The 25,657-nt window shown below is 39.0% G+C and overlaps 1 protein-coding gene across 1 annotated transcript; it reads right to left on the reverse strand.

Annotated features, from left to right (window-relative positions):
• Window positions 1-16,070: 16,070 nt before the first annotated feature.
• Window positions 16,071-18,461, reverse strand: LOC117819223 (glial cell line-derived neurotrophic factor-like). Its single transcript, XM_034692480.1, is given in 3 exon segments — window positions 16,071-16,475; window positions 16,478-16,999; window positions 17,777-18,461. Coding segments are annotated over 3 exon segments (795 nt in total). The 5' UTR covers window positions 18,000-18,461; the 3' UTR covers window positions 16,071-16,425.
• Window positions 18,462-25,657: the final 7,196 nt, after the last annotated feature.

Below are 25,657 nucleotides of genomic sequence, written 5' to 3' on the forward strand. Positions count from 1 at the left end.
CCTTCCTCCTTAATGTGGTCTTGGTTCATCTCAGTGGATAGTTGTGTTGTATGGGGGCCACTAGGTGGCAGCACAAAACACAGGTTGAAAATAGTGTTCACGTTGCTCTTTGATTTTTTCGCCATTATACTGATCAAAGTAACACCATATGCAAGAATGACCTGTCTTTCCATCACTTATCTCTTCTCCCTGATTAACAGACAGTAACCCTTCACTTTTGGTCTAAAGAGACTTATTAATTAAAGTTTTTGAGGTGTTTTTTGTTCTAACAGATATAACAAGAAATTAAAGTTTTACACATTTACTAGACTCATTCATTGTTTTTTATTTTTTTCCTTCAACCACGCTAATAAACACATTTTTCTTTTTTTATATTTGATGTCACAAACAGCCTAAATGTTTACAGTTATGGTAATTATAAGTTGTGCAGAAAAAAATAAAATAAAAATAAAGATATTATATAGTAGAGTTGTTTACAGGTGAACCAGATCAATAAAGCAAACCTTAAGATCTTAAATGCATGGAGTGGGAAGAGATTATGTTCAAGAGCAGCTACACAGTTATAGATATATCCACCTGATTATTCAGAACAAACATTGAACTATCACGATGTAAACTCTAACATAAGTTTCATAAATGTGTATACTGTCACATACAAATAAAACAAATAACTGATCACGAAGAAAAAAGATCTTAAATGCAATACACCAACCTAAACTGTTGTATTAGCAAGGCTGGGACAAACTTGTCTCCAAACGATTAGGACTAAACAATAAAGACGTTTCCGTACGCGCGTATGTTCGCATACACAGTAAGCTGTGAATTTCACTCCATTTGTACGTTGGGTCAGACAAAGTTTGTCTAACAATGGAAGTAGCAGAGTTTCCACTTCTGTCTCATTCAGTTATTTTTATCGAGCATATTAAAACATTTAAATTCCAGCTATCAGCCAAAACCCACAAAACTGACAGACTGACTCATTAGGAATTGACGCCTGGGAGCAAAATGTTTTCTGCGCCTCTGGATGGAGAATTTATTGCTAAATCACTTGGCTGAGGGAGCTCTGGTGGTGAGTGTTGTGCGGTGGCACAAACAGGAAGAGGACAACATTAATCCACAATGCCTTTTTCATATCATGATCCATTCAGTCATTTGACTTGTCACTACTGATTACTGCATGCCTTCAGTATACATGATTTGATTTCTTCACATTTATATCCAGTCCGTTTTAAATTCATGTGGCATTAAATTCAAACCTTTGATTTGATTCAGTTTAGTTTTAAAACATATTTTTTGAAGCCTTACATTTTTTTTGTATCCTATATTGGCACTGATCCAGATAATGTTCCACTTTGTTGTGAAACCTTAGTCTTCATAGACCCGGACAATGTTTGGCTGCTGAAGATGTCTTCTGATTCAGCTGCACTTGTTTGACACGTTGATTTATGATTCCACATAAGTGTGTCTGTTTTCGCTTCAATCCACAACAGTTCCACGATTTAGAGAAAATCTTTCCTGAAACAAAACACTGCCTTGTTTTGTTTTTGGAGCTTATAATTGCTCCTGTTGAAATGTCAGTGTTCCTGACTTAATGGCTTAACATGGAGAGAGCCATATTATTGATTTCTGTGACTTCAGTATCGCGTCTTAAAGGTCCTGAAATCATACACAGCTTCATTGTTGCAGCTTGAGGTCTTTTCAGCCCGTTTGTTGCCCCATTTTCTGTACCTGTGAGAGTTTTAGGAAGAAATAACTACATAAAAGACATATTGTAGATTGAGTTGTTAACTCACTGGCAACATGTCCAGGTTGCACCCCGCCTCTTGCCCAATCACGTTTGGGGATGGGCCCCAGCGCCCCTTCGATCCCAAATGTGATGAGCTGCGAAAGACATTGAAAGGATGCATATGTGGACTAAACTCAATATTTAAGAGCTGAAAAAAGTAATTGTAATAGTCAGTTGATAGAGTGTGATGAATATCATGATAAACAATTATTTGTGTCATTTCGCAACTTTTTCTGACAAACTTTCACCTATTAGATTATCAAATGAGAGAAGCGATAGCTGAGCAAACTAAACAACATTCAAATTTGCCAACTGAGATATACTAAACACCACACTCTTCATAATTACAATGTTATAATACATCATATGTCTTATTATCTCTACATTAGTTGTGTATTGTTGGCTTAAGTTATGATGGAGAAAAACATCTAAGGAAAACCTTTAGTTTAAATACCTGTTTGCCATCTCTGTGTGCTTATATAACATCCACGAGATAACTTTGTGAATAACTGAACATCAAAGAATTGCGATATCTTCCCATGGAGGATTTTCTGCATGAAAGCGTTGCAAACAAGGCTAAAGTGTCATCCTGGGATTTGGGGGAATGGATTGTCTTGGACTAAAAACTACACATCGTGTCGGTACAGTAAAGTCAAAAACGCTTTTACAAGAAGAACGTTTGAAAAACCCGTCAGTGTTGCAAGCGTGAGAGAAATGTTTTGGCAGATGTGATGAAGAGAGATGAGGTGATTGTGAGGGGCTCCATGGAGAGAGAGGGAATGAAAAATGTGATGGATAACTTCCACCTCTAGCGGGGGTAACCCCTCCTCTGTGTGTGTATGTGTGTGTGTGTATGTGTGTATTTGTGTGTGTGTGTGTGTGTGTGTGTGTGTATGTGTGTGTGCGCGTGTATGTGTGTGTGCGTGTGTGCGCGCGCGCGTGCGAGCGTGTGCGTGTGTGTGTGTGGACTAGGGTGAGTGCAGAAAGTCGAAGGAAAGGCTGGTACCATATGTTAACAGCTACAGAGCTTTAATTCAACTAAACAGGGCTGACCTAGGTGTGTTTATCAGATCCCATATGGACAGATGGCATCCATAAAAGACATTTCACAAGACTTATGTCTGTGTGTATGTGTCTTTGCATGTGTGAGAAAATGAATGTCATGATTTGTGTATCTTTGCACCCCCAGAGGCATGTACAAGGTGGCCTGAGTGTGGGGCTTCATGTGCAGGGATTTGCATGTTTTTTTGTCCTTAACCCTTTTCTGACTTTTTCTTTTTCATAATGCTTTTTTCCTGTTTTTATGTTGCTTTACTTTTGTGATTGTTTAGTGACTGTGTGTGTGCGCGTGTGATCTCCCATGCTGCCTGTGGCCCTTGGCCGGTATGGCCCGATTTTATCCTGGGTCATTGCATTCAAAGACATGCACCATGAATTCTTAATACACTGTATGTTCCTGCTCTCACACAGGGGAAGTCGATACAACTGGGCCGAGGGCAGAAGCCAAAGTCTTCTAGGGATTGTGTTTGTCTGAAATTCTCAGAGCCTCCTCTGGGAGAAGAGAGATGTAAGGAGGAGGGCATGTGAGATAGAGACTCAGGTGCCAAGAAAAAAATCCAAGACTTAAAAACAAAGCTAAAATTCACCCTCTCCTTTCCCCCGCTTCATACCCTGGAGAGGATGTGTGTTGTTGCTTTACCACACAGGCTTTCACAGGAAACAGGCACACACAGTAAAGCCGAGAGGTGTTAATGTGGGTATTATTATGAGTTAATCTCACCAACCTGCCACCACAATAATCTGTTCTACAGATGTGGAAAGTAGGGTCAGAGAGAAAGGAGACGATAAAGAGAGAAAGCTCTGTCTACCCACTGTTTTCTCTCTCCCAGCTCCCTGTCAAAACACCATTGTGTGTAGCTGAATCTGTCTTCCTTAGATCTACATTATGACTCGCTCTGGCATTTTGATTTCTCTGCCAAGCAACTAATTGTCTCCAGATTTAGAAGACAAATTTACTTCTGCTATGGCTGTGCTCAAAACACGCACAGACATTGTGACGCAACTGTTGTAATAAGATTCAGATTTGGGAAAAGTTTTTGTTGCACAGGAGAGACAGTTAACATTTTGAATGGAGCTTAGCTGTTGGTTACAATAACAATAATAGAAAAATAACAATGGATGTTGTCTTGGCAGTTTCATATAGTGTACTACTTTGTACAACATTTGCTTTTTGAACTGTCGTCAGTTTCTAGAAATGTGAAGGATTCATTGCAGCAACAAAAATACAACGGATCAGACAGCTTTGTACACAAAATGTGCAAATAGGTAAAGTGATACACATACATATTATATGCAGGTTTATATTGTTATATTATTATATATATCTGATATGAGTGATATTTATAAAACTGTTATTGTCATATGGCCATCTATTGGGCTAAGTTTAGATATGCCACACACTGTGCCACAGTGCTGAATCACACAATTTAAGCAAATCATGATGTTTCTATTTTTAATTATTAAATTAAAACAGCCACAGTGTCAAATAAATCTAGTAGAGCAGAAGTATGATGTAGCATTACACTGAAGTACTGACCATGGTCCACAGTGTTCTTGACTATCTAAAGGACAATTCATTACTGATTTCTACATTCAACACATTCACACTGTGCAACAGGTGTTTTGCCTCAACAGCAGCTGAAAGCAGAAGCAAGCAGGGTCTCAAGCCCACAGGTAATTCTTATAAGGAAATATCACCGGCACCTAGATCAAAAAGTGGCCATATGTCATATGCTGGTAACAGCAGCCTGTTGCCGGTCCCCTCAGTGGTATGTCACCAGTATGTTTCTATACATTTTTGCTTCTTAACTAACAACATAATCAAAACTAGTGATGTAAATAAATGATTGTAAGTGTTTCTATTGTTGTGTGTATTGAAAGTATGGTTGTTTGGTACTTCCAAAATGATATAAAAGTAATTCAGCCTTAAAGCTGCTGTTGGTAGTCACAGAGTGAACATCTGTTCAGAGAGAGGGACTTCGGATGTCAACACTCCCAACCAGATTTCCTCTTAGCCCCCCAACACAGATCGGCGTGTGCAGTCATGATAGTGCCGGACTCATAACCAATTGGAGGACGTAGTAGGGGCCGCCCCTTAACCAATCAGGTCAGAGGATTTTGGAGATTAGCTATGATTGGTCCGTCATAACGGGAACGAGGGGAATAATAACATCCACCGATGAGTACAGATGGGCATTATGACCTTTTCTCCAAACCCAGCAGAAAAAAAGTAACGTTTTTTACGGCATTCCTACCAACATCAGCTTTAAATGGTGAGAAGCCTTTCAGCCTGACAGTGTCAGTGTAACATGAAAGAAAAGCTTCATTAACATGTTTGTTGGAGGGGGCCATCCTTCATCCAGGTCTTACTGTGCTAGCATGAAGAATCTGCTTCTGTCATAACAAGCGTGAGAGTGACAGCTTGTTTCATCGTCTCTTTCTGCTCCTAATGCACGTGTGAGTCTGAGTGGTTCCTTCTTGTTATGCTTCTTTTGATGACAGTGTGCCGTGTTGACTTTATGGCGGCTTCCCGAGTGACTGCCGTGCACGTTGACAGTTTCCTGTGTGTTCAGCCCCAGACTGAAGAGCTGTAATCAGGATATTTTTCGATGAATAATAGCTTTGATGACTGACCAGTTTACACACAGCAGGTTTTTCCATTTCAGCTCACTCATAATTCAGCTAAGGGAACCAACATAATAGTTTCTCAAAAACATTCTTCTTTTGTGTCAGGACAATTTATCCACAGAATGCACAGTATGAGATTTCCACCACGGCCAGAAAACAACACAGGAAATATGTCCCACGGTGATGCTGCAATCATGTAGCGCAACAAGATTAGAAAAAAAGCTGGACACTTCAACTTAACACATGATGGTTTTCTACTCTGAGGTGTACTCCCTCACTCCCAAGTTCAAATTTACCTTTTCGTCTTCTAATAAAATGAATGGAGCATACAAAAAACTTACACACATACACCTTACTTACAACATAAAAAGTGCTAAAATAAAACCAGCTGTATGCAGGTATTCATTTAATATAGATAAACAAAGACTCTTCCCTAGCAGCTCCTAAACACATCTCGACTATATCAGCATATCAATTATTTTTTCAGAATTTAAACACAAATCATATTAAATGTAATCATTTATTTATCTTAAGTGATCATATTTTTTATAACTGACAAATTGTCCAAAGTAATCAGTTTGGACTGATAAATCCTGGCTTTTAGTCCTTCGTGGGTCAGGCTTTGGAACCCACTCTTGCAATAATGCTGTTTGATAACAGCTTTTCATTAGATTCTCTCTACAATGAGACTTTCTGCCCGGCAGCCACATGACCATAAGATTAAATTGTTCATTAAAAAACGGACATACATACCATATCTTGCTAGCTAAGCTTAGAGAAACAGTTAATTTGACTTTTTGTTTTTACAACGTTCAACTTCTCTGTCAGTGCTGAAGTTATTCACATGTCAAATTCCCTGTGAGGAAGTTTTGGCTCGTGATGAATTTGGCGCCACTGGCGACAAAGTGGTCTTTGCTGACTTTGCCCTATTCATGTGTAGTAAGTGTTTCTCGACAAAAGAATGTCATGCTGCCTTTTGACAGTCAAATGTATTACTCACCTAGAATTTTTGCCTTAAAACGTGAAAAAAGGCTGTATCGGCAGCTTGAAGTTGATTACTTAGTCTGACGCCTACTCCTTGCAAGTGGTTTCAGACTTCAAAAAAACCTATAGAAATAGTCTCTCTTATTGTTGATAGTCGTTTTTGGGGTTAGGGTTAGGGGTGGGGTCATCAGTATAAATTTCAGCTTGTTTCATGACCAGCTAAAAACTCCTTGTAGGAGCTTTGAGTGAGAAATACAACATCTGTATGCATTATCATTACGTTATAGACTGGTTTTCACTACCACTAGCCATCACTAGGGATTTCATTTTTCCTCCCTGAGTGTTTGTTTTTAGTCCATTGCTGTTGTTAAATGTACCTCAAAGGTTAGAGCACGGAAGAAACACAGGTCAATGCTTTATTTCCTGTTGTGGTAATTCTTGTTTGAATTATGTCCTCCACACTGTGTTTTAGGGCACTTTCCACCATATGGCAAAACTTAAGGACAAATAAACATGCCATGTCTCAATCTGCCTTCAACTTATTACTGACTCACAGGGAAAAACAGCTTTCAAACCTGCAACAGCATGACAAAATGCTTGTGTTTGTCCCTCTATGTGTTGCCTGTGTTAAGCCTGCATGCCTCCTAACAGAATACACTTGCATGGCTATGTGTCAGAGCGAGATGATGATGTGTTTGAGTGAATGGCAGAGTATCTGAGCGTGAGATATCAGATTTCCATCAGTTCTGTCTCTGCTCACTCTGGCATGGATGGAGGTTATTAAGGCACCATGAAGGGTCATAAGAGGGCCATTGTGGGCTATGAGAGGTTGTAGAGGGGTTATTAAGGGTCTATGATTCAGAGGTTTGAACTGTTGATTCCCTGCTTTTCCTCTGTGAGTCATTTTCTGGCTTAGTGGGATCCATTTCAGGGTCCGTTCACCTCAGGGGGGAAACAGATGTCCGTCAGAGGATCAGAGGCTTGTAAATACTTGTGTTGGTATTTTTGGGTTCTTACACTTGGATGTTTGGGTATGATGAACTAATTAACCAACAATTGCAATGTTTTGTAGTGATCTTATATATTCAACTTTCCATTTGCAAACAGATTTTTTACTCAACTATATGCATCTTGATTTTCATTCTCAATTTCTATCAGTGGGCTAATCTGGATGAACAATGTTCTCCTTTGCCACATATCTCAGTTTTATCACATTTATTTTGTGCACTTTATCTTGCAGCAAAAACTACATGATCATGCACAGTGACGCTCCGCTCAAATATTTAGACTTCACTGAGATGTAAATCTTTTTCCTTACTGAAAACAGTCCCTACATCTTATCGTTGTCATGCCTTGGATTCTCCTAAAACGATAAGAAGATTGAGCAATAAAGGAAGAAAGCATGCTTACATGGTTGAAGCTCATATTGTTTCAGCGTTCTGCCACGTGATAGATTTATATATACACATGGTTTGGTGGTATGTCAGCTTTCAGCACACTGCAGTGTTGTTTTTTCCACATGGTTCAAGTTGGAGAATGGCTGTGGTTTGTATCAAATGATAAGGATGCAGTAAGTATATGTCAGTGTGTATGTCATGTTTTCAAAAAAGACACTAAAGCGGACATCTTTAATATGGTTCTTCTTCATTTATTGCTACAGACATGCTCATCAGATTTAGGATCTTTATATGGCAAACCTATACAAATGTGTGCTCTGCATTTCTTCTAGATATATAAACAAGATTATTAACTTTGTCAGAGCAGCTGATACATTTGAAAAGAAAAAATAAATGTTTATCAAATTTTAACAAAAAAAATGGATGACCACTAAACATGCTTTATAAATGGTGAAGAGTTGAAGACAAATTGCAGATAACACAGCACTCACCTGGAAAAGCATTGATGATAAGGCAGACTTTTTGTAACCATTAATGCTCAAATGTCTGTTACTATGTCTGAAAAATGTGTATAAGAACCTTAAATATTTTTTTTTAAGTTACATTTTTGGCCTTTTTAGCTTATTCATGACTGACATGTTAGATTAGAAAAATACATGTTTACCAATATTATGATGAAATGTTCATGCTAAATAAATTGACTATCTTAGTTACAACTACATCTTAGGTTTTCTTTGATTTTGTGAAAAATGAATACTTTAGGGAGTCACAATACATCTCTTCTAAAACCCAATTTATATTTTTCTTTTCTTTCCTTTTCTTCAGCGGTCTCATGCTTGGCAAAGATCTTGAGTGTTCTCCCAAGAGAACTTACAGATTTAAGACATTTCAACAACTCTAGATGTGTCTTATTTATGAGGCGTAACTGCAGTTACAGAGGGTGAAGAAGTCAGGAGTTCTCGCCACAGATCCTTTGCATACCACTGAGGTGTTTATGGAGGAAGTAAGAGGTTCCTCCCCTTAACACCAGGGAATATACACACACACGCACAGAGGTACTTGTGGATTTACACGTACAAACACATGAGGCTGCAGACATCAAGCTGAGTCCTGCTTTAATACACAGGGGGTAAAAGAGAACTCGAAAACAGAAGGACTGAAGGCTGCAGACATTAATGGATGAGAAAAGGGGGCATCAAAAAGCAGGGGGAACATGAAGAGGAGGGGGTGTATGAAGAGATGAAGGAGGTAGTGAAAGATACAAGGGTGGTAAGGAGCAAGAAAGGGATGAAGGGAGGCCTGCTCTTTCCTCATGAGGGGAGAATAAATGGTGAGTTAGTGGTCTGGTTTGCCTCCTGGGGTCTTGGACACACACGCTCACCAGCATACATGCACATACACCACTACTGTGTTTACAAAAGAGATTAGAGCAGTTCCACTCTGTACCTCAGCGTAGCAGAGCCATGTGTGTAAACGATGAGAGGAATGTAGACTGATGTATTGACAATGTATGCTATGTACATTTTGTATCATTTATAACCTTCATAACTCCTGAGAGAACAGGTGTAGTTTGCCATCATGTTACTCTTAGAGTCAGGTTTTTCATGTTAGATGACGCAGAGTTCCCTGTGGAAACAGCAAGTAACATGATAAAAGACCTGAAACTTAAATTGATCATCAAATAATTGTATGGCTGTTACAGATTTGCACCAAACCAACTTATGTTCAGCCTTGACCTTCTAAATAGAAGTAAAGAAGGCCTTAATCATCACATAATCATCCTTATTTTATTTTTGCCGGATATGACTCGGTGTTTGATGGTTTTTAAATGAGGATTGAGTGATGTTAGAAAGCATTCAGTTTAGCAGTTCAGATTGTTTGTTTTGGGTTAGCTGACAGTGTGATTTAGTAACATATACTTTGTGGTTTGCTTACAGCTCAGTTCAGCATTTAAACAGTGTTAAAAGTTACTTAGCATAATCTTCACAGTTAAAACAGTTAATAACAGTAATAACAACAGGCCAGCTTAGGCTAGCTAACACTACATTTTCTGTGCTTTAAATCAGGGGTTCCCAAATATTTCCAGACCGCGACCCCCAAAATATAGGTGCCAAAGACTTGTGACCCGCACTGTCTCTCAAAGTGATTAAATGTGCCTTAATTTAGCTGGTCTGCAGAAAATTTGCCTACCTATATGAGCATGTGGCTGTTTCCTGTGCCGTTATGAATTAACCTGCTGCTACTGATGCTTTAGATAATCAACTGGTCACTAACCCTAAACTTAGGAGTCATCTGTCAAAAAGAAAGGCATAAAAATCATTACATTTTCTTTTTTCAAGCTTTTATTTCAATTTTAGCTATTATTTTTATATTCTTAACTGTATGGGTAAAATGAACAATTTATAGATAACTTTAAAAAAAAAAAATATTATGGAAGACATCTCACAACCCCCCATTTGTGTCTCGCGACCCCCCAGGGGGTCCAGACCCCAGTTTGGGAACCCCTGCTTTAAATCCTGCTCTCTTCTCGTGAACACGATAAACACAGGCCCAGTTAAAGGCACTAATGTACCTGCACTTCACCCACAGGCTCTGCTTTGGTTTAACTTACATTTTAGTTAGCTAGCAAATATTTATGATAGCTTACAATTTAACTTAGCATTTAAAACAGTTTGTTTCCGGGAAGTAAGTTAACATTATTATAGCTTCTTATATCACTTGGTTCAGTGGTTAGTTTGCAGTTAGGTAAACATACACACATTTTGATGTCACAGCTTAGTAGCTATGGTTTGCTTTACATTCTTAAGGGCATAATTACCCCATTTTTGATAGCCAGCTAGCTCTGCCACCTGAGCAAACAAAAGAATTCTGTCAGGTTGTGAAAGAAATATATACAAGAATATAAATCTTAATACATAGCCAAATATTTTGACAACAAAATGATCAGGTAAAGGTTCCTCTGACAAAAAAAGTTAAATTCAAGCATTAAAACGAATGACAAATAGAGCTGTCATTGTACCCATTTCACTGATGTAAATCCTGGCCGAGTGTGTACAAGTCTTTGCTGGTGTCATTCAGGTTCACACAACTTATAGGCATGCCGTCACATCAACTCAGCGGCTCCCTCTGCTTGATGCAGTGTGACACATTGGAGCGGACAGCTCTGACCCAGCAGGGCTACTGTCCAGTCTGCCTGTAAGATGTTTTTCATCACTCCACACCAGCAGCACTGATAGAGACAGATGAAATAGTATGCTATCAACCAGCCTGTCTTTCACTCAGTCTACAGATCTTCAGCTTCCACTTAATGGTGCAAAAATAATGGATAAGGATATGGTTTGCACATTTAAACACATATGAAAAAGCTTTTTTAAGCTGTAAATGTTCCTCTACCTGCAACAACACTCACATAGAGAAATCTCTACTCCCTTGTATGGACACACACATATTGACATATTACAGGTGTAGGGCTGAGCTTAAACTGCATTGCACATTCTCGGGTTACACCTGAATATTTAACCATCTGAGCTAACACCTCTCACACACTTACACGGAGGTGATAGTGTTACATTCACACCTCGTGCCATTTCTCTCAGCAGCTCTTAAAGTTGTTTCAAATTGTTGCGTCCATCCAAGGCCTATTAGTGTCTGAGTAAACTGAGTCCATCCATCACTTCACGTATTTGAAAAATATCAAGTGATTGCATCATACTTAAAAACATATTAAAGTGTTGCCTTTCTTTTAATCTTCTTTTGTTAGTTTCACCACTATCGCAGTTTCCATCAAGCCCATAAATGATGTTCAAGTTTTTTGAAAGAAGGTGACTTTTAAAAATCAGAGGTACTTGACATATCCTACTGCTAATGTTGTAGTGCTGTAATGTTATGATGGTGTTGATTATTTTCTCAGTCTGTCTTGTGGGCCACTGGCTGAATCAGTGGGTATTCTGTCTGTGGCTCACTTTTGTGATGACTGATAACACGTGTCTTTGTGTGTGTCTGACAGGGATGAGTAGGGAGTCTGTGGTTGGTGGTCGAGACTAGAGGTTTGCTGAAAGGCCAGACGAAGATGATCAGTCCAGTGTGGTTACAGCTCAGTGTTTATCCTCTGTGCCTCTGCTTTGTGCAGCCAGGTCAGAGACAAAACAGTGCTGTTCTACAACTATGTCTCAAAGCACTAAACAGGTTAGAGACGTGAGTTTTTAACTACGTTTTTCATGCTCTATCTCAAAGTGAAAAATAGTAAGAGACAGCAACAGAATTTTGTTGTCATACGTCTCAGATTAATAACTGCATTGTTATTATCATCTGCAATGACTTCTTTCTGCTTCTGCAGTTGTCTTTACAATTTACTCTTCATACAGCCTGACTCATACTGACAGATTCCAGAGCAGAGGCACAAAGCGTGTCTCGCAGTATGACAGATCCTTCATGAAAACTCATGACATCTCTGATAAAACCATGATTGCATTTCAGTTATCATTTGTATCTCTACTCACGTCAGAGTGGCACAATGGAGGCGGAGCAGACTCTTACCACAATTGCTTCCTCTCATAAACAATTCAGTGAATAGAACTGAATGATGAGAATTTCAGCTACCATGAAGAAATATTTGAAATATAAATCTTGAAACCATCATGAACTGAGAAGCTTTGAGGCAAAGGAAGCTGGCTATTCTCCTGAGAGTTTGAGAGGTCAACTTTAACAGCAGTGTCATCAGATGAACTTCACATGCTCTCTTTACCCTCAGTAACCACTACAAAAAGGCCTTCAACTAGTTAGAAGCTCTCGCCATTACTTATTCCAAATACCCATTTGGAAAATAACCGAAAATGGTTAAAAGTTTTGTAATATCTGCCTCTAAATTTCCCAACACAGTAACACAATAGAAATGAATGAATTATGTTGTATTTGGAAAATAAAAAAGGTTCCTCGCTGGCTTCTCTGGAAAACCCACTGATTTTTCCACAATAGGAGTAATCCTAGTAAAAACTTGTGGTGTGTGGAGGATACTCCAGGGAAACCAGGATATAACTTCTGAAAAAGTGTTTAATCTCTCTTTTTGTATCTTTGCACTGCAGTGTGTACAATGAGGAAGAAAAGTTATACAGTGATAATCTCTGCATAGTTATACACTATCAGAGGAAAGACAAAAAAATATGTGATTTAGTGATTTGGGTTAACCAACCTTTTGCAACGCAGCATGTCAGCTTGTACAGTTATGCCAGTATTTAGCACCTCTTTGTAACACCATACGCTTAAACTGCTAACACTTGTGTTGTATTACACTCCTGTGGAACATTATACTTCATTACATGATCCTCTCACACCCCGAACAAAGGAGCAGCAAACTCATCTGACTAATGAAGCTATCCTCTGACTGACAGTTAGCTCTAACGGTTTCCGGCTTAGATATCCTCAACTTAAGCTTATAAACCTCAATATTTTACTCAACCCCCCTCAATTTCTATAAATCACTTCATGACCTTTACTCTCTATGTTACTGCAATATCATGGTTCAGAAACTAAATGTGTAAAAAGAAAAATAAATAATGGTGGAGGAAAGAATTTTGCTTGCTCTAAGCTGCAACTGAAAAACTGTAGAAGTCCGTAAACTGCAGTTCCTTAAGTGTCCACTTGAGGCTGGATCCAAAAGCGAAGGAAACCCCTTTAGTACTATGACAACTATTACTATTATTACAGACCATAACAACTTCAGTCTCCGTACCTCTTTTTTTGATTTATGAATACTATGAGGGTTATTTTTTGTAGCTCACCTGTTTTGATTATATCCAGGCTAGTAGTTACACATAATTAGGGGTGTGGCTAGTTTGACTGACAGGTGTTTGCATTGTAGCTGTTAGCCAGTTGGCGAGGCTACGGCCTCAAATCCACCTGTTTTCTGTTTTTTCTAGATTAGCTTAACTCAGTTGGAGACATGGGCCTGGTTGGTCTAGTAATTTAAGCATACACCCTATGTACAGAGGCTATAGTCCTCGTTGCAGCGGTCCCTGGTTTGACTTCCGGTCTTGACCTATGCTGCATGTCCCTTCCCTCTCTACTCACCTCATTTCATGTAGTTGTCTTATCCAAAATAGGCAAAATGCTGAAAATATAACTTAAAAAGTTAGTTGTACTCAGCATTTCTAATGTGACTGCCATTTTTGAGCTTCATAGTGTGTCTTCGAGGCCAGTGGGTGACGTCACTGAGAGTACTTACATTTATTAAACAGAATGAATGTTTCAGTTCACTGAAAAGTGAGGAAGCTTAAAGTAAAATTCCAGATCTTTTTTGTTTGGTGAATATTTTGAAGTAGTAAGTTTTTTTCATTTTAAATGGATTATATTTCAAGTTGAGTTGTAGTAACAGCCAGCTCCATGCAGATGAAGCAGATGAAGTGTCTCTAAGAGAGCCAAAGTGTCATTTTCACAGTGATAATAAGTTGCATTGAAAACAGGAGACTTGGCTAGCACAGTCTGGCCCTGTAGTTGTTGAACCAGACTGCACTGACTCACAGCTCAGGAGACAGAGGCTCTGAAATGTGAGAGAACGGGGGCTGGATCAGATATCGACCACACACATCAGTTAAGCAAGATGTATCTTCACTTCTCATGTTCTCCAACTTCTTCATTTTCTCCTCTGGTTGTTTGCCACGATTAATCATTCTGTCCTCACATTGTCCTCCCTTTCCCTCCCCTACAGCTCCATTACTTAGTTTTCTATGTTGAGTTCTTTGTGTTGTAAGATGTTTAACATTCGTCTTTCATCCATTTATCTTCCGTCCCTCCCTCTCTCTGACACCTTCATTTTATTCTTAGACTCCAGTTTCTGAACTGTATTGCAGGTGGAGATACTCCCTTCTCTTCTGTATTAAACACCTGTTACTGTCATTTAATAACATCTGATTCTACTCACCCTTTTAAAGGACTTAAAAGATGGGTACCTCACACTTCATTGTTCCTCTCCCCCACTTACACAGAGGTTGTCAGAAAATACATTTATTCATTTATACTTTTAAGGGTTTATTTTTCCCTATACCAATATTTCATAAATGTCTAGTTTATATAATGTTTTCATCAAGACATGTTTTGAATTAACTTTTATGGCTCTGTCTGGGCTACAAATTAAAGACGGCTATTCATGACAGGAGGGCTTCTCCTGAATTTAGATCTTTTTTTAAGCAAAGAGACTCATTAAAGTGAGCACTGCTTAAAGTTAAAGCTGTAGTAAGGAAATCTTGTTTCCTATAAGTATATGGATTTAGCTAATCATCCCCTAACCATGAATAATAAGAAGCTAACACAATTTTTCCCCTCAGTTTAACAAAATACAGCAAGCAATTCACCAAGAAGACACGTAAATCTTTAACCTTTGTAAACCGTGAGGTATTCAGCAAAATATTCTTGTGTAAAAAACCTTGCTGGGTGCCCCATGGAGATTCTTACCACAAGTAGTACTCAAGAGCAACATCTTAGCCATGGATCAGGCAACGTGGTTCACTATCCTGTTGCCATTTTCACAGGAAGGGTGGTTTCCGGAAGCACCGGGAAACCACATACACACCCATTCATAAAACCCCATCTTTACAGCAAAAATAAACACGTTTACTGCTTAGTACAAAGTTCCTGTAGTTTGGTCAACTGAAAGTTATGTTGAGTTACCTTATCCAATATGGCGTCCACTGATGGCTTCAATACTCCAATGGGTGATGTCACTGAGGCCAGGTCAGTGTATTATACAGTCAATGTGAGCAAGCTAAGAATCAAAGTAACCCAACAATAAGAGCAAAGAAGAAGATGCAGACAACCATTCTTTTTATATTTGCTTTGCATATGCTTTGTGAAGATGACAATCTTCATTGACCTTAGTTGTTAGGACGCAAGTTACCACACAATGTGTTCTGATGAAAAAGTGTAAGGCGTTATCACAAGACAACCATTAAAACAACAGGGCACTTTTTGTGCAACAGTGCTGCACACAAGGCTGCAAATGAACAGGAGTGAGCAGGTGGGCCACAAGATAGATATAATATGTTCTAAATTCAGGTAGAAGTTCATACCTTTAACTGTTTTATACTGAAATGAGTCTTGTAATTATTTGCATTAAACCTTTAAGCAACACATCATGGTAATAAATAAGTTTATTTATATTATAAAAACAAAATAAATACAAATAAGTTAATAAATTCAAGATTTCATAAATACATTTCATATACTATGACATGTTCTACATAACATGTGCTTTACAGAGGACAGAATGAGTCTGGTAATTCATCCATTGACAGACCACAATTGGCGCTATAAGGTGTTGGAGATGTTGGATGTTGTCATAGAGCTACCATGTGTAAAAATGTGTAAAATTAGGATCATGATAAATAATTGCTCTTTTGGTAAAACTGTATTAATACCTCCTCTCCTGATAATCTCCATAACTGATGGACTCAAAGGCAAACATGGCTTCACACTAAATGACAGAGTTTTCTAGCTGAGAGAAAAGTTGGAAGCAAGAACACCCAACATCATACTTTGAAGTAAGAACGGACCTAAGATCATCAAAAGCTTCACATCACTTCAGACACAACCACACCTCCTGGCAGAGTGCTTCCTCACGGTGTGGTAACGAGATTGTCATCCAGAAAGGAGAGGTCATCATCAAACGCTATTGGCCGACAGCAGGCCTGAGGGGGTGTGTCTTTGGAGGGAAGCCTCCTGTTGTGTGCGAGGTTATGGAGGATTTTGTCATAGTTTGTCTCTGACTTCCTGCAAGGTCCAGAGCAGTACCTGAATATCATTTCCTCGCTGGAGCGGTAGCCCAGTCCGAGGTCAGTCACATTAAGCTGGATCTGTTTGAGCACACAACCCTGCCCTCGTCCATTAGCTCTTCCTCCTTTAACCTTCCTCCCTGTCTCCCCCACTGTAGCCCCTGGTCTTCCCCCTTTCCTGCTCTGCTTGCTCGACCCCTTTTTCCTCTCCCTCCTTTGCCGAGCCCTGCTTCTCAAGTCCACCTTAGAGGGAGAGAGGGTGGTGTATGAAGAGGTAGATGAGGACATGGTGGATGAAGATGAGCGGCGTATCCGACTAATGGTCACTTTGATGAAGTCCACCACGTCTTCAAATTCCTTCAGTGGAGGCTCCTCCATGATGTCTGAAACAAATCAGGAGACATGGCACTCTTACAAGACCATATATGCCAGCACATATTGTTTCACTTTAACACCTCAAACTGAATGTTGGACCATGGAGTGTTATGTCAGATATGTGGAAATGCTACATTTTTTCCTCTGCAGAGGAATTCCTTTTTGAATGATTCATCCAAGCGATAAATGGATCCCATTCTTATTTATGCAAGAGAGATGGATGTTTGAGGGCACTAGCAGCATTGAAGCAACAGCAGCAACAATGTAGCCCAGTAGCATATGATTCTAAGCTAACTCGTAGAAGTATTTTTACATTTTAGCACTTTATAAACACAAAAAGTGTTCAAATTATTTAGAAAATAATTAAACTAATCAAAAATTAAGAAAACTCATTGGTTGCCAACAATTTATAAATTGTGACAACGATTAATAGGCATGTTGGTACATCTAAAATTGAGTAGGCCTTGTGATATAAGGGTCCAGGATGAGACTATTCTACAACAATAACTGGAACATATGCGCCAAATTCATATTCAACCAAAACATTTTTTATTTTCTCCAGCAACAGTTTGCCTTTGTAGTGGATTGTTGTGCATACTTTCAGAAGCCTTTAGCATTTCATTTGGTTTAAATCTATGATTGCATTGTTCCATTAGACACGGATAACTAGGAATATAAAACCCGCAATGCATGGGACAGCGAGACAGCAGAACGATTCCTTTATTTATGTTTCAAGTTATTTTGTTTGGCACTATGGGCACTCCATTTAAACTGCAGGCTCTTACCTTTATCACTTCCAGCCAGCGTCTCTTCCAAGTCCGACGTATGATCCGCCTGAGCGCGGCTGATGCCCCGAGAAGTGACTGACAGGCGGATCTGAACCGGCGGTAGCTCCAGGGGTCTCTCGGCGTCGCGCCCTCTCCTCTTAGTGGTCTGGAGCAACGAGCTGGCATGCACGGCGGCGCTCAGTAGTATCAAACAAGTGGTTAGGCTATCCCATAACTTCATTGTCCACTTTGGTCCGGCAGAAGGACATGGCGCGATATCGTAGAATCAACAGGTATCATCTGGCAAACGCGATAGACAGCATTCTGTTGGCGTTAATTAGTTTGAGAGGAAATGCTGATGCGTCCTCATCAACTCGGGTTGCTGCCACTGAGAATGGTCAAGATGACTGTTGTGTCGCCTCTGTACCGTACACTGACGTTACTCCCGTGACAGCTGGCGAACGCTATACAGCGTGGCGCAACATCCAAGGAGGCACGAAACCGAAGGCAGATGCGCAAAACACAGACAAGGACTTCCCTCTGAAGTTGTTTGCAGTCTGAATGACCCAACGACGCCTCCAAGACAAAAAGAGTCTCAGTTTCACAAACCTTCACCCTAGTTTACATTCAGAGCACACATTAGTGACTCCTGTTCTTTCTTTTAAACAGCAGACTTGACTGAGCTGTTGAGAGGAGAGCTCTAACTCGGGAGATTGGGAGTGGTGGTGACGTTTCATGAACCATCCTCTGCCCCTGCCTTTCTCCACCCATGCAGAACACACCGAGGGATGGAGCCCAAATGACTGACTGAACTCCTGGTCCAGAGCTGTTGAGGGTGGAGAAGTCATGTTATGAAAGAGACTCAGGCTGTGGCTAAGAGGGAGAAAGAGAAGTTTCACACTTTCCACTAAAACTCTCCACGTTCTTCTTTCTGCTTTTCAAGTGATCATCAAGGGTGTTTGCATTGATATCTATTACAAGAGCTGGATATTCCACTTGAGTAGTCAGAAGAAAACATTACTTTGGTTGTGTAATCATAGGTGCAAATTCCTTTCAATTAATTTCTGTTGGAACAACTTTTAGGCAACATGTCCAGACCCAACCACTAAAGTAGTCCGAAAGGACATATTGAACACACAAAATCTGTGAAATTCATGAATTTGTAAATGATCAGATTTTCACTAAATGTAGAATACCAAGTCCCTAAGGGTAATCATTTTTGTTGTGGAAGTACAAGTTAAATTACATATGTGCTAGGGTTAATTAACTTTTGCGCAAACACTATATATTTGTTTGCTGTGTGCACTTTCTTTGCTGTGTGATTAACTAAGGCAGACACATTCACTTATTGCTCCAACTCACCATTTATTCTGAAAACAGCAGACATGTATTAGATCTTTCAGCCACCTTTGTAATAGAAGTAATAAGCTAAAGGAAAGGATTAAAATAAATAATTAAGCTAACTGCAGGATACGTCATGGAGATTATTGTTGTAGCTATGATCTAGCCTGCAAATCCATATAATCATAACAGTGTTTTAATATTAAATTTGAAGATTATCTTGAATAAGCCACATAGATAGATAGCACATTAAATAGAAAAATGACTTAATTTAGCCCATTTAAGCAGAGTTCATGACATGTCAACACAAAATGGGGGAACAGCCCTCAACTCTGCCCGAGGGAGCTTATGTTATACAAAATACCAGACCCAGTGTAACACTCATAAAAACACATTATAAACAGTATTCAAACAATCATAAAAAAAGAAAATCTGGTAAATAATGGCGTTTAATGACAAATAATGACACCTGGTAATCAGCATCCACAAAAGGTTAATAACTTGTGTGCACAAGACCAAAAATATCGATGTATAGGACTGCAGGCGCTCTGTCATTTTTGTATGAAATGAAACACAATATAATACTGTGGAGACACATTCATGTGTTCCTTCGGGGGATCCTGTAAAAGGAACATAATTGCAACTTGCTTTGGAAGTTGAGACTGTAAATAAGCATTAAGTGTTGGAAGTGTAACTGCCTCCTCCATACTTTATTCAATAAGACTCAGTGGGACTGTAATCTAAACTCCATCTATGTCACTCTTAATCTTTTTCCCTGCAAACATCACAAAGCAAATGTGGGCGAAATCTGTGTTTCATGATTGAAACCAGAGTGTAGATGAGCAAAAGTGATCTGTGCCGGAGTGCTCTCCTTCCAAGAGTAGTTAAAAGTTGTTTATTTCACTTTAGTCTGCACAATAGGACAACTAACTGCACTCAGACAGCTGTTTTAGTTAATGTTTTAGGACTTTTTGTTTAGAGTATGCAGAACAAATAGTGTATATCTGTCTTAACATATACCACATGACAATGTTTGTGTCAAAGTTCAGAGAGAATAAAAAGCAACTCACAAAGAAATGAAGATGAACAAAAGATAGGATGGGAGTACTGCAATCATTTATGCATTAGAGTCGTCTCTACAAGTAGACCTAATAGATCTAATTGAATCAGAGTTGGTCTTCTGTACATTGGAATCAAGTGCCTTATGCTTCCCCTCCAAGAACTTGAATTGTAAAGTTCTGTGGCACAGTTCATCCATGCACAAAGTAACTGAACCTTATTTTACTCTGTTCTGCAGGGGTTATACTGGACAAGGTGCATTACTGTGATGCTGCACACAATCCAAATTATTCCAGGAAGAAAAGAGATGTCACTCTCTGCTCTCTCAAATCAAACTGAAAGAATCTGTGTCCTCTAAGGTAGTTAGATTTACAGGGTTAATGTGAAATACATACTTGATCTGTATGCATGAGTACAGTGAACACAAATGTGTAAACATGCACAGCTATGCACCCTTGAAGTGTAATGTTTCATGATGAATCATGTTCATGTCAGTGTGTGCACACATGTTTGTCTCATTGTATTGTAATAACTTCACTACCTCAGAACATGCAAAAGCCATTTGTGCATCCAAATATGCTCCAAAGATTGATCGTGCAGAAAAGCAGTTGTCTTCCGCTTGTGTTTTCAGAAGTCTAATCCCTCAGTAAGGCTTCCCTTTCCACTGACTCACACTAAACTGTATGGAAATACCTCATCCTCAAGCAATTACACTCTCACAAGCAGCAAATACTCCAAACAGATGTCCATTTCCCTCTTTGAAAGGCATGAGGGCTAATCGGGAGCTGATCTGAATCTGTCAGCCATTCTAGGTGCTCAGTTTGACTCACATGAAATGGGCTAATTGTGCGGGTCATTTCACCCATCATTATCGGCCAACATGAAACTGCAGCCTCAGAATGCCCTATGGGAGGGAGGGGATGACAGCTGGAATGGACGTCTGATTTGGGACGCAGCTGCTGGTGTTGTAATTAGTAGAAAAAAAAGAATATCATGACTCTCAACACTGACATAGAGAGGGAGATCTGAAATAAAGTGTCCGGTTTTCTGCATTGACACAAGTTTAAATCCTGGAGGATAGGAGAATCCACACTATGGACCTGTGGATCTACAAATAAATATATCTTTATGAACACAGGGTATTTACACTAAGGACACAAATGACATGTATTTTGGTGGCAGAGTTGTTCTGTTTTGCCTGAGTAGTTTTGTCCAGTTGTTTTTCTTCTTGGAGAAAGTTTGTATGAAGAGCACAAAAAGGCAACCCACACCCCTAAATTCAGAACCAGAACTCATCAGCTATCATCTATCTACATTTTGGCTTTCATTGATCTCTTTAAACAAACATCTGCTATATAGTGCAGAAAACAATGCATCCATAGCTTCTGTTGGAGAGCAGCTCCAACTCCATTCCACAGTTCAAGCTTTGAGTCAGACTGTACACAATAAGTAGCACACAGAAAAGGAAGTCTTGGTCTAGTTCTCCTTAACTCTCTGAACTGAATAGTCCTGGCTATACTCCAAAAGTCCTTTAAAATTATCTGTTACCCCAGAGGCTATATCTTTGTTAGACATTAGCAGATGGGCCTTGAGATTTAAAAGGTGGAAATAGTTTGTCAGCTGGTCCATAGCTTATTTTGGACGGATTGCCATGAAATGATGTGCAGATTAAAAAACATGAATCCAGCTGATTAGGATGATACCTGACTTTCCACACAGAGCCGCCTACTGGTAGAATTTTGTGGATAGTTTGCCTTGAAACTTGGTTGCATTTCCCACTCACTTCATGATGGATTGGTATTTTTTAAAAGACAAAAATGCCATTTTCAGGCGATTTAACTTCCATGTGGTTTTCATGCACCATCATCAGCAGGTTCACATTAACATTAAGGTTTTAAATAAAGCTTCACAGGGCCGATAGCATGGCTGCAGACTGTTAGTGATGTTTCACAGTTTTGCGATTATTGCCAGCATGTGAATTTCCTGCAGCAGTTAATGGGGTTACAGCTCAGGGGCAGGGAAAACCGATCACATTTATGCCCTCAGAGTCAACTTTAAGCTTGGTGGGCTCAGTTTACTTCGGCTACACTTTGCTCAGATTTGGATTTGCATCCTATTAACATTTAGGAGCAGAAGTTGCCAAAAATCTGAAAATAACCAAGAACGACTGTTCAGTTATTAGACACTGAGTACTATAACACTGTTTACTTTGTCACTGTACTTGACAGCAAATCAGTCAAAAACTGTTAATTCATAACCTGGTTTGACTGAAAATATAAGATGCAGGAAAAGATGTTGATTACTTTATTGATATGTATAGATTTTGATGTTGCATAGATCATGGAGTGCATTGTAAAAAAAAAAAAAATCCGCTCCTGAGGGAACCACAGTGCTGCTCAGACATTAATTCACACCATATGTCCTTTGGTGCTGCTGAAGCCTCGGGCTGAGAGTGATCAGACTCTGTGAGCTGTTAGAGGGGTTGATGTCTGCTGAGCTGGGAGCCAGCTCAGAAAAGTGAAGTTGGGGTCAGTAACTGTTATGATGTCAAAGCAAATAGACCATTTACTTCATGTTTTTCTCCAGCCTTGATATTAAAGTGACATTCTTGAACACTAGGTGGCAGTGATGAACCTAAATGTCTGATTTCACTTGGTGATCTACAGAAGGAGAACAGTACACTGTAATTCCAGATGTGCTGGCTTCTCACTTGTATGTGCATGTAGGACTTCACTGCTACCACTAGTGGGCATTGTTTACCAGTATTATGTGTTTCAGCATTAAACAGAAGGTCAGAGGTATGCACCCCTGGCTGAAATCTTAGCCTGTTGTTTTTTCTCTCCTTACAGACTTAAGTATTGAAGTACTCCTAGAACGTTAATGATGACCATCCACATAAAATTGTATAGTATCATTAAATTTAAATTAAGCTTATTAATATAAGACCCTTAAAAAAAGTGCACAAAAATACTGAGGCTAAAAAAAGGCTAAAATCTGTATATTGTGACACTTTTATAGGTCCTTCAAGTGTGGTGAGGAAGAGCAAATTGGTTATCAAAACATGCAACGAATCATGTCACATGCCCTTGACTACGGGCTGCTGTTTTTCTCATCAAGGGGAAACAATTTTCTAAACCAGCAGTCTGATTTATTTGCTCATTTTTGATGAATCAAAGGTAACAAAGAATATATTTTTTAGATCTGGCTAATAACGTTCCCTGTGTTCTTCTCTTTGTTTGATGAAGCTTGGTGGAAAATTAGATGACTGTTTTTATTATACTAAAAAAAAAGAAGAAGATGGGCTAAAGATGGGCTGGTTGTTTGTGTCAAAGTGAAACTGGGTTTGTCGTTTTGTTTCTTTTGATGATCCCTCTATCATGCCCGGGGTGTTTGTGTTTGTCCAGTAGGTGGAACCACTCAGTTACCCTACAGTGACCATCATCCTGTACACAGCTGACCAGGAAAAAAGGCTGACCTTTATTTGGGATTATCATTCTGATTTTAGAATTGAACTTATGTTCACATCACCAGTGTTTTTGCCAGAACAGACCAGTACTACAAAACTGAACTGAGGAGTAACAAATCAAAGGTTACCCTACAATACAAAGGCATGATTGTGAATTTTATTTCTCTAGCCCCAAAACCATAAAACCAGGTTAAAATAAAAAAAGAGGCTAATAGCTTTAGTTTCCAGTCACATACTTGAAATCCACAAATTGAATCCTGGTAGAGTGTGAACTTAAACAACACTTTCATAGTGAGAGCCATGCGTGTCTAATGAGTGTTGTTACACCAAGTTTGAGAAAGACAGATTGTATCAAAATAACATTTTGTATATGACAGCTGAACCGTATTCAAAGTTTCTTTCACCTTATTTAATAATACTATTTTTGAGCTTTGATTGTGAGTCAGAAACTTGGAAGATATAGAGGATAACATGCAGAAAAGGGCAGTGGGTCAGAATTGAACATAGGCCACTCACACAGAGAACTTTAGCCTTTGTACGCGTGGCACACATTTTAACCACTGAGCTTTTTCCATTACTGGAAAAATGGATGTGAATATTTTGTGTATTAAGTCAACGCTTCAGACAGCAGTAATGCAGGAAGCTGCTGTGGTTTCTGAAGGAAATCATGCAGGGAAGATTATTGTTATAGTTTTCCTTTGTTTCATATTTTATCATCAACATGGTCGCCTCGGATGCTGAAAAGATGGCAATTAACAATCAACTAGTTCCCTCAAACCCCAAATCAAACTAAGTTTTTATACATTTACACTTTTTTTGTTTGTTTTTAATGCAGATGTAAGGACACTTTAAGCAGACATAGTTTCAAAATAGTTGTCAACAATCTTAATTCTCCCATCAAGACATTTTCAGTCTCAGCACTGTAATGCATCATTCATTCATTTATTGGTATGCTGTTAGAAATCTACCTATCGCTGCTCTTTACTACAGTGCAATGTGTTTGATTTACTTATACACTGCATAATAATGATACACCTGAAGGGTAAGGTCAAACGATGTGTAACCATTACATTTTCTTAAACATATTAATTCAACCAAAACAATAAGAACATCTAATTTTGGTTTTGATGTAAAAAATAACTTAAGCTGGGCATTTGAACCAACTTAAAATAATTGTATACTATTACTGAATGAATGTTACATACTTTTCAACACTTAGCTTGTTAATTATCAGCCAATGTACATGCAAATTCTTACTGTAATCCGAGCTGATTTATTGATCAAGCTTAAACAGATTTATCTATTTCTCTTGCTCCATTGGAAATAGTGGAATAGTGTTTGTGTCGGCTGGTGAATAGAAGGTAACTTATGAGACACATATAAATGCAGCTATTTACCTTGATAACATGTGGTATGAAAAATGAGGGCTGTCATGCCATGACCACATTAAAGCAGATAAAAAAATACCTTGTGAGTATGTCACAGAATGTGGGTGATTGGGATACACATGCAGTCAGTCTTGGCTTCTGTGTTTTTTCACCTGTCCGTCAGAGAGCTTATGATGGATAGGTGTTATGATCTCTGCTACTGTACATACAGTCATAAAACTGCAGACAGTAAACATGTTTATCTTCTGCAGGGCACTCAGTAGGATTCACCCTTGTGTGTTTTAAATCACTCCAAAAATTTGTCTTAAATTATATTATCAACAACTGTCTGTAATTGACATCTTGGGCCAGGGGGGACATTGCAGATCTGTATTAGATAAAAGGATTTTCACATTATTCTGTAGAAAGTGATGGCTTGACTACAGTAAAAGCTGTGTTTTACATGTTCATTTTGTATGAGGGAAGAAATTGTCTGGCCCTGAAAATTAGTTTTAAGTAGAAGAATGGGAGAGTAAAATGAAAATAGTCTCACAAATCAGCCTGGTTGCTGACAGCTGGTTAGATTTCCTGCCATGGTAAGTCAATGTAATTTTATTTGCTTCAGGGAACTGATAAAATGTGACCCTGCAGAGGACGATTAAGAAC

The sequence above is a fragment of the Notolabrus celidotus genome, chromosome 9 (genome assembly GCF_009762535.1).
Source record: "Notolabrus celidotus isolate fNotCel1 chromosome 9, fNotCel1.pri, whole genome shotgun sequence".
In the NCBI taxonomy this organism is placed as follows: Eukaryota; Metazoa; Chordata; class Actinopteri; order Labriformes; family Labridae; genus Notolabrus; species Notolabrus celidotus.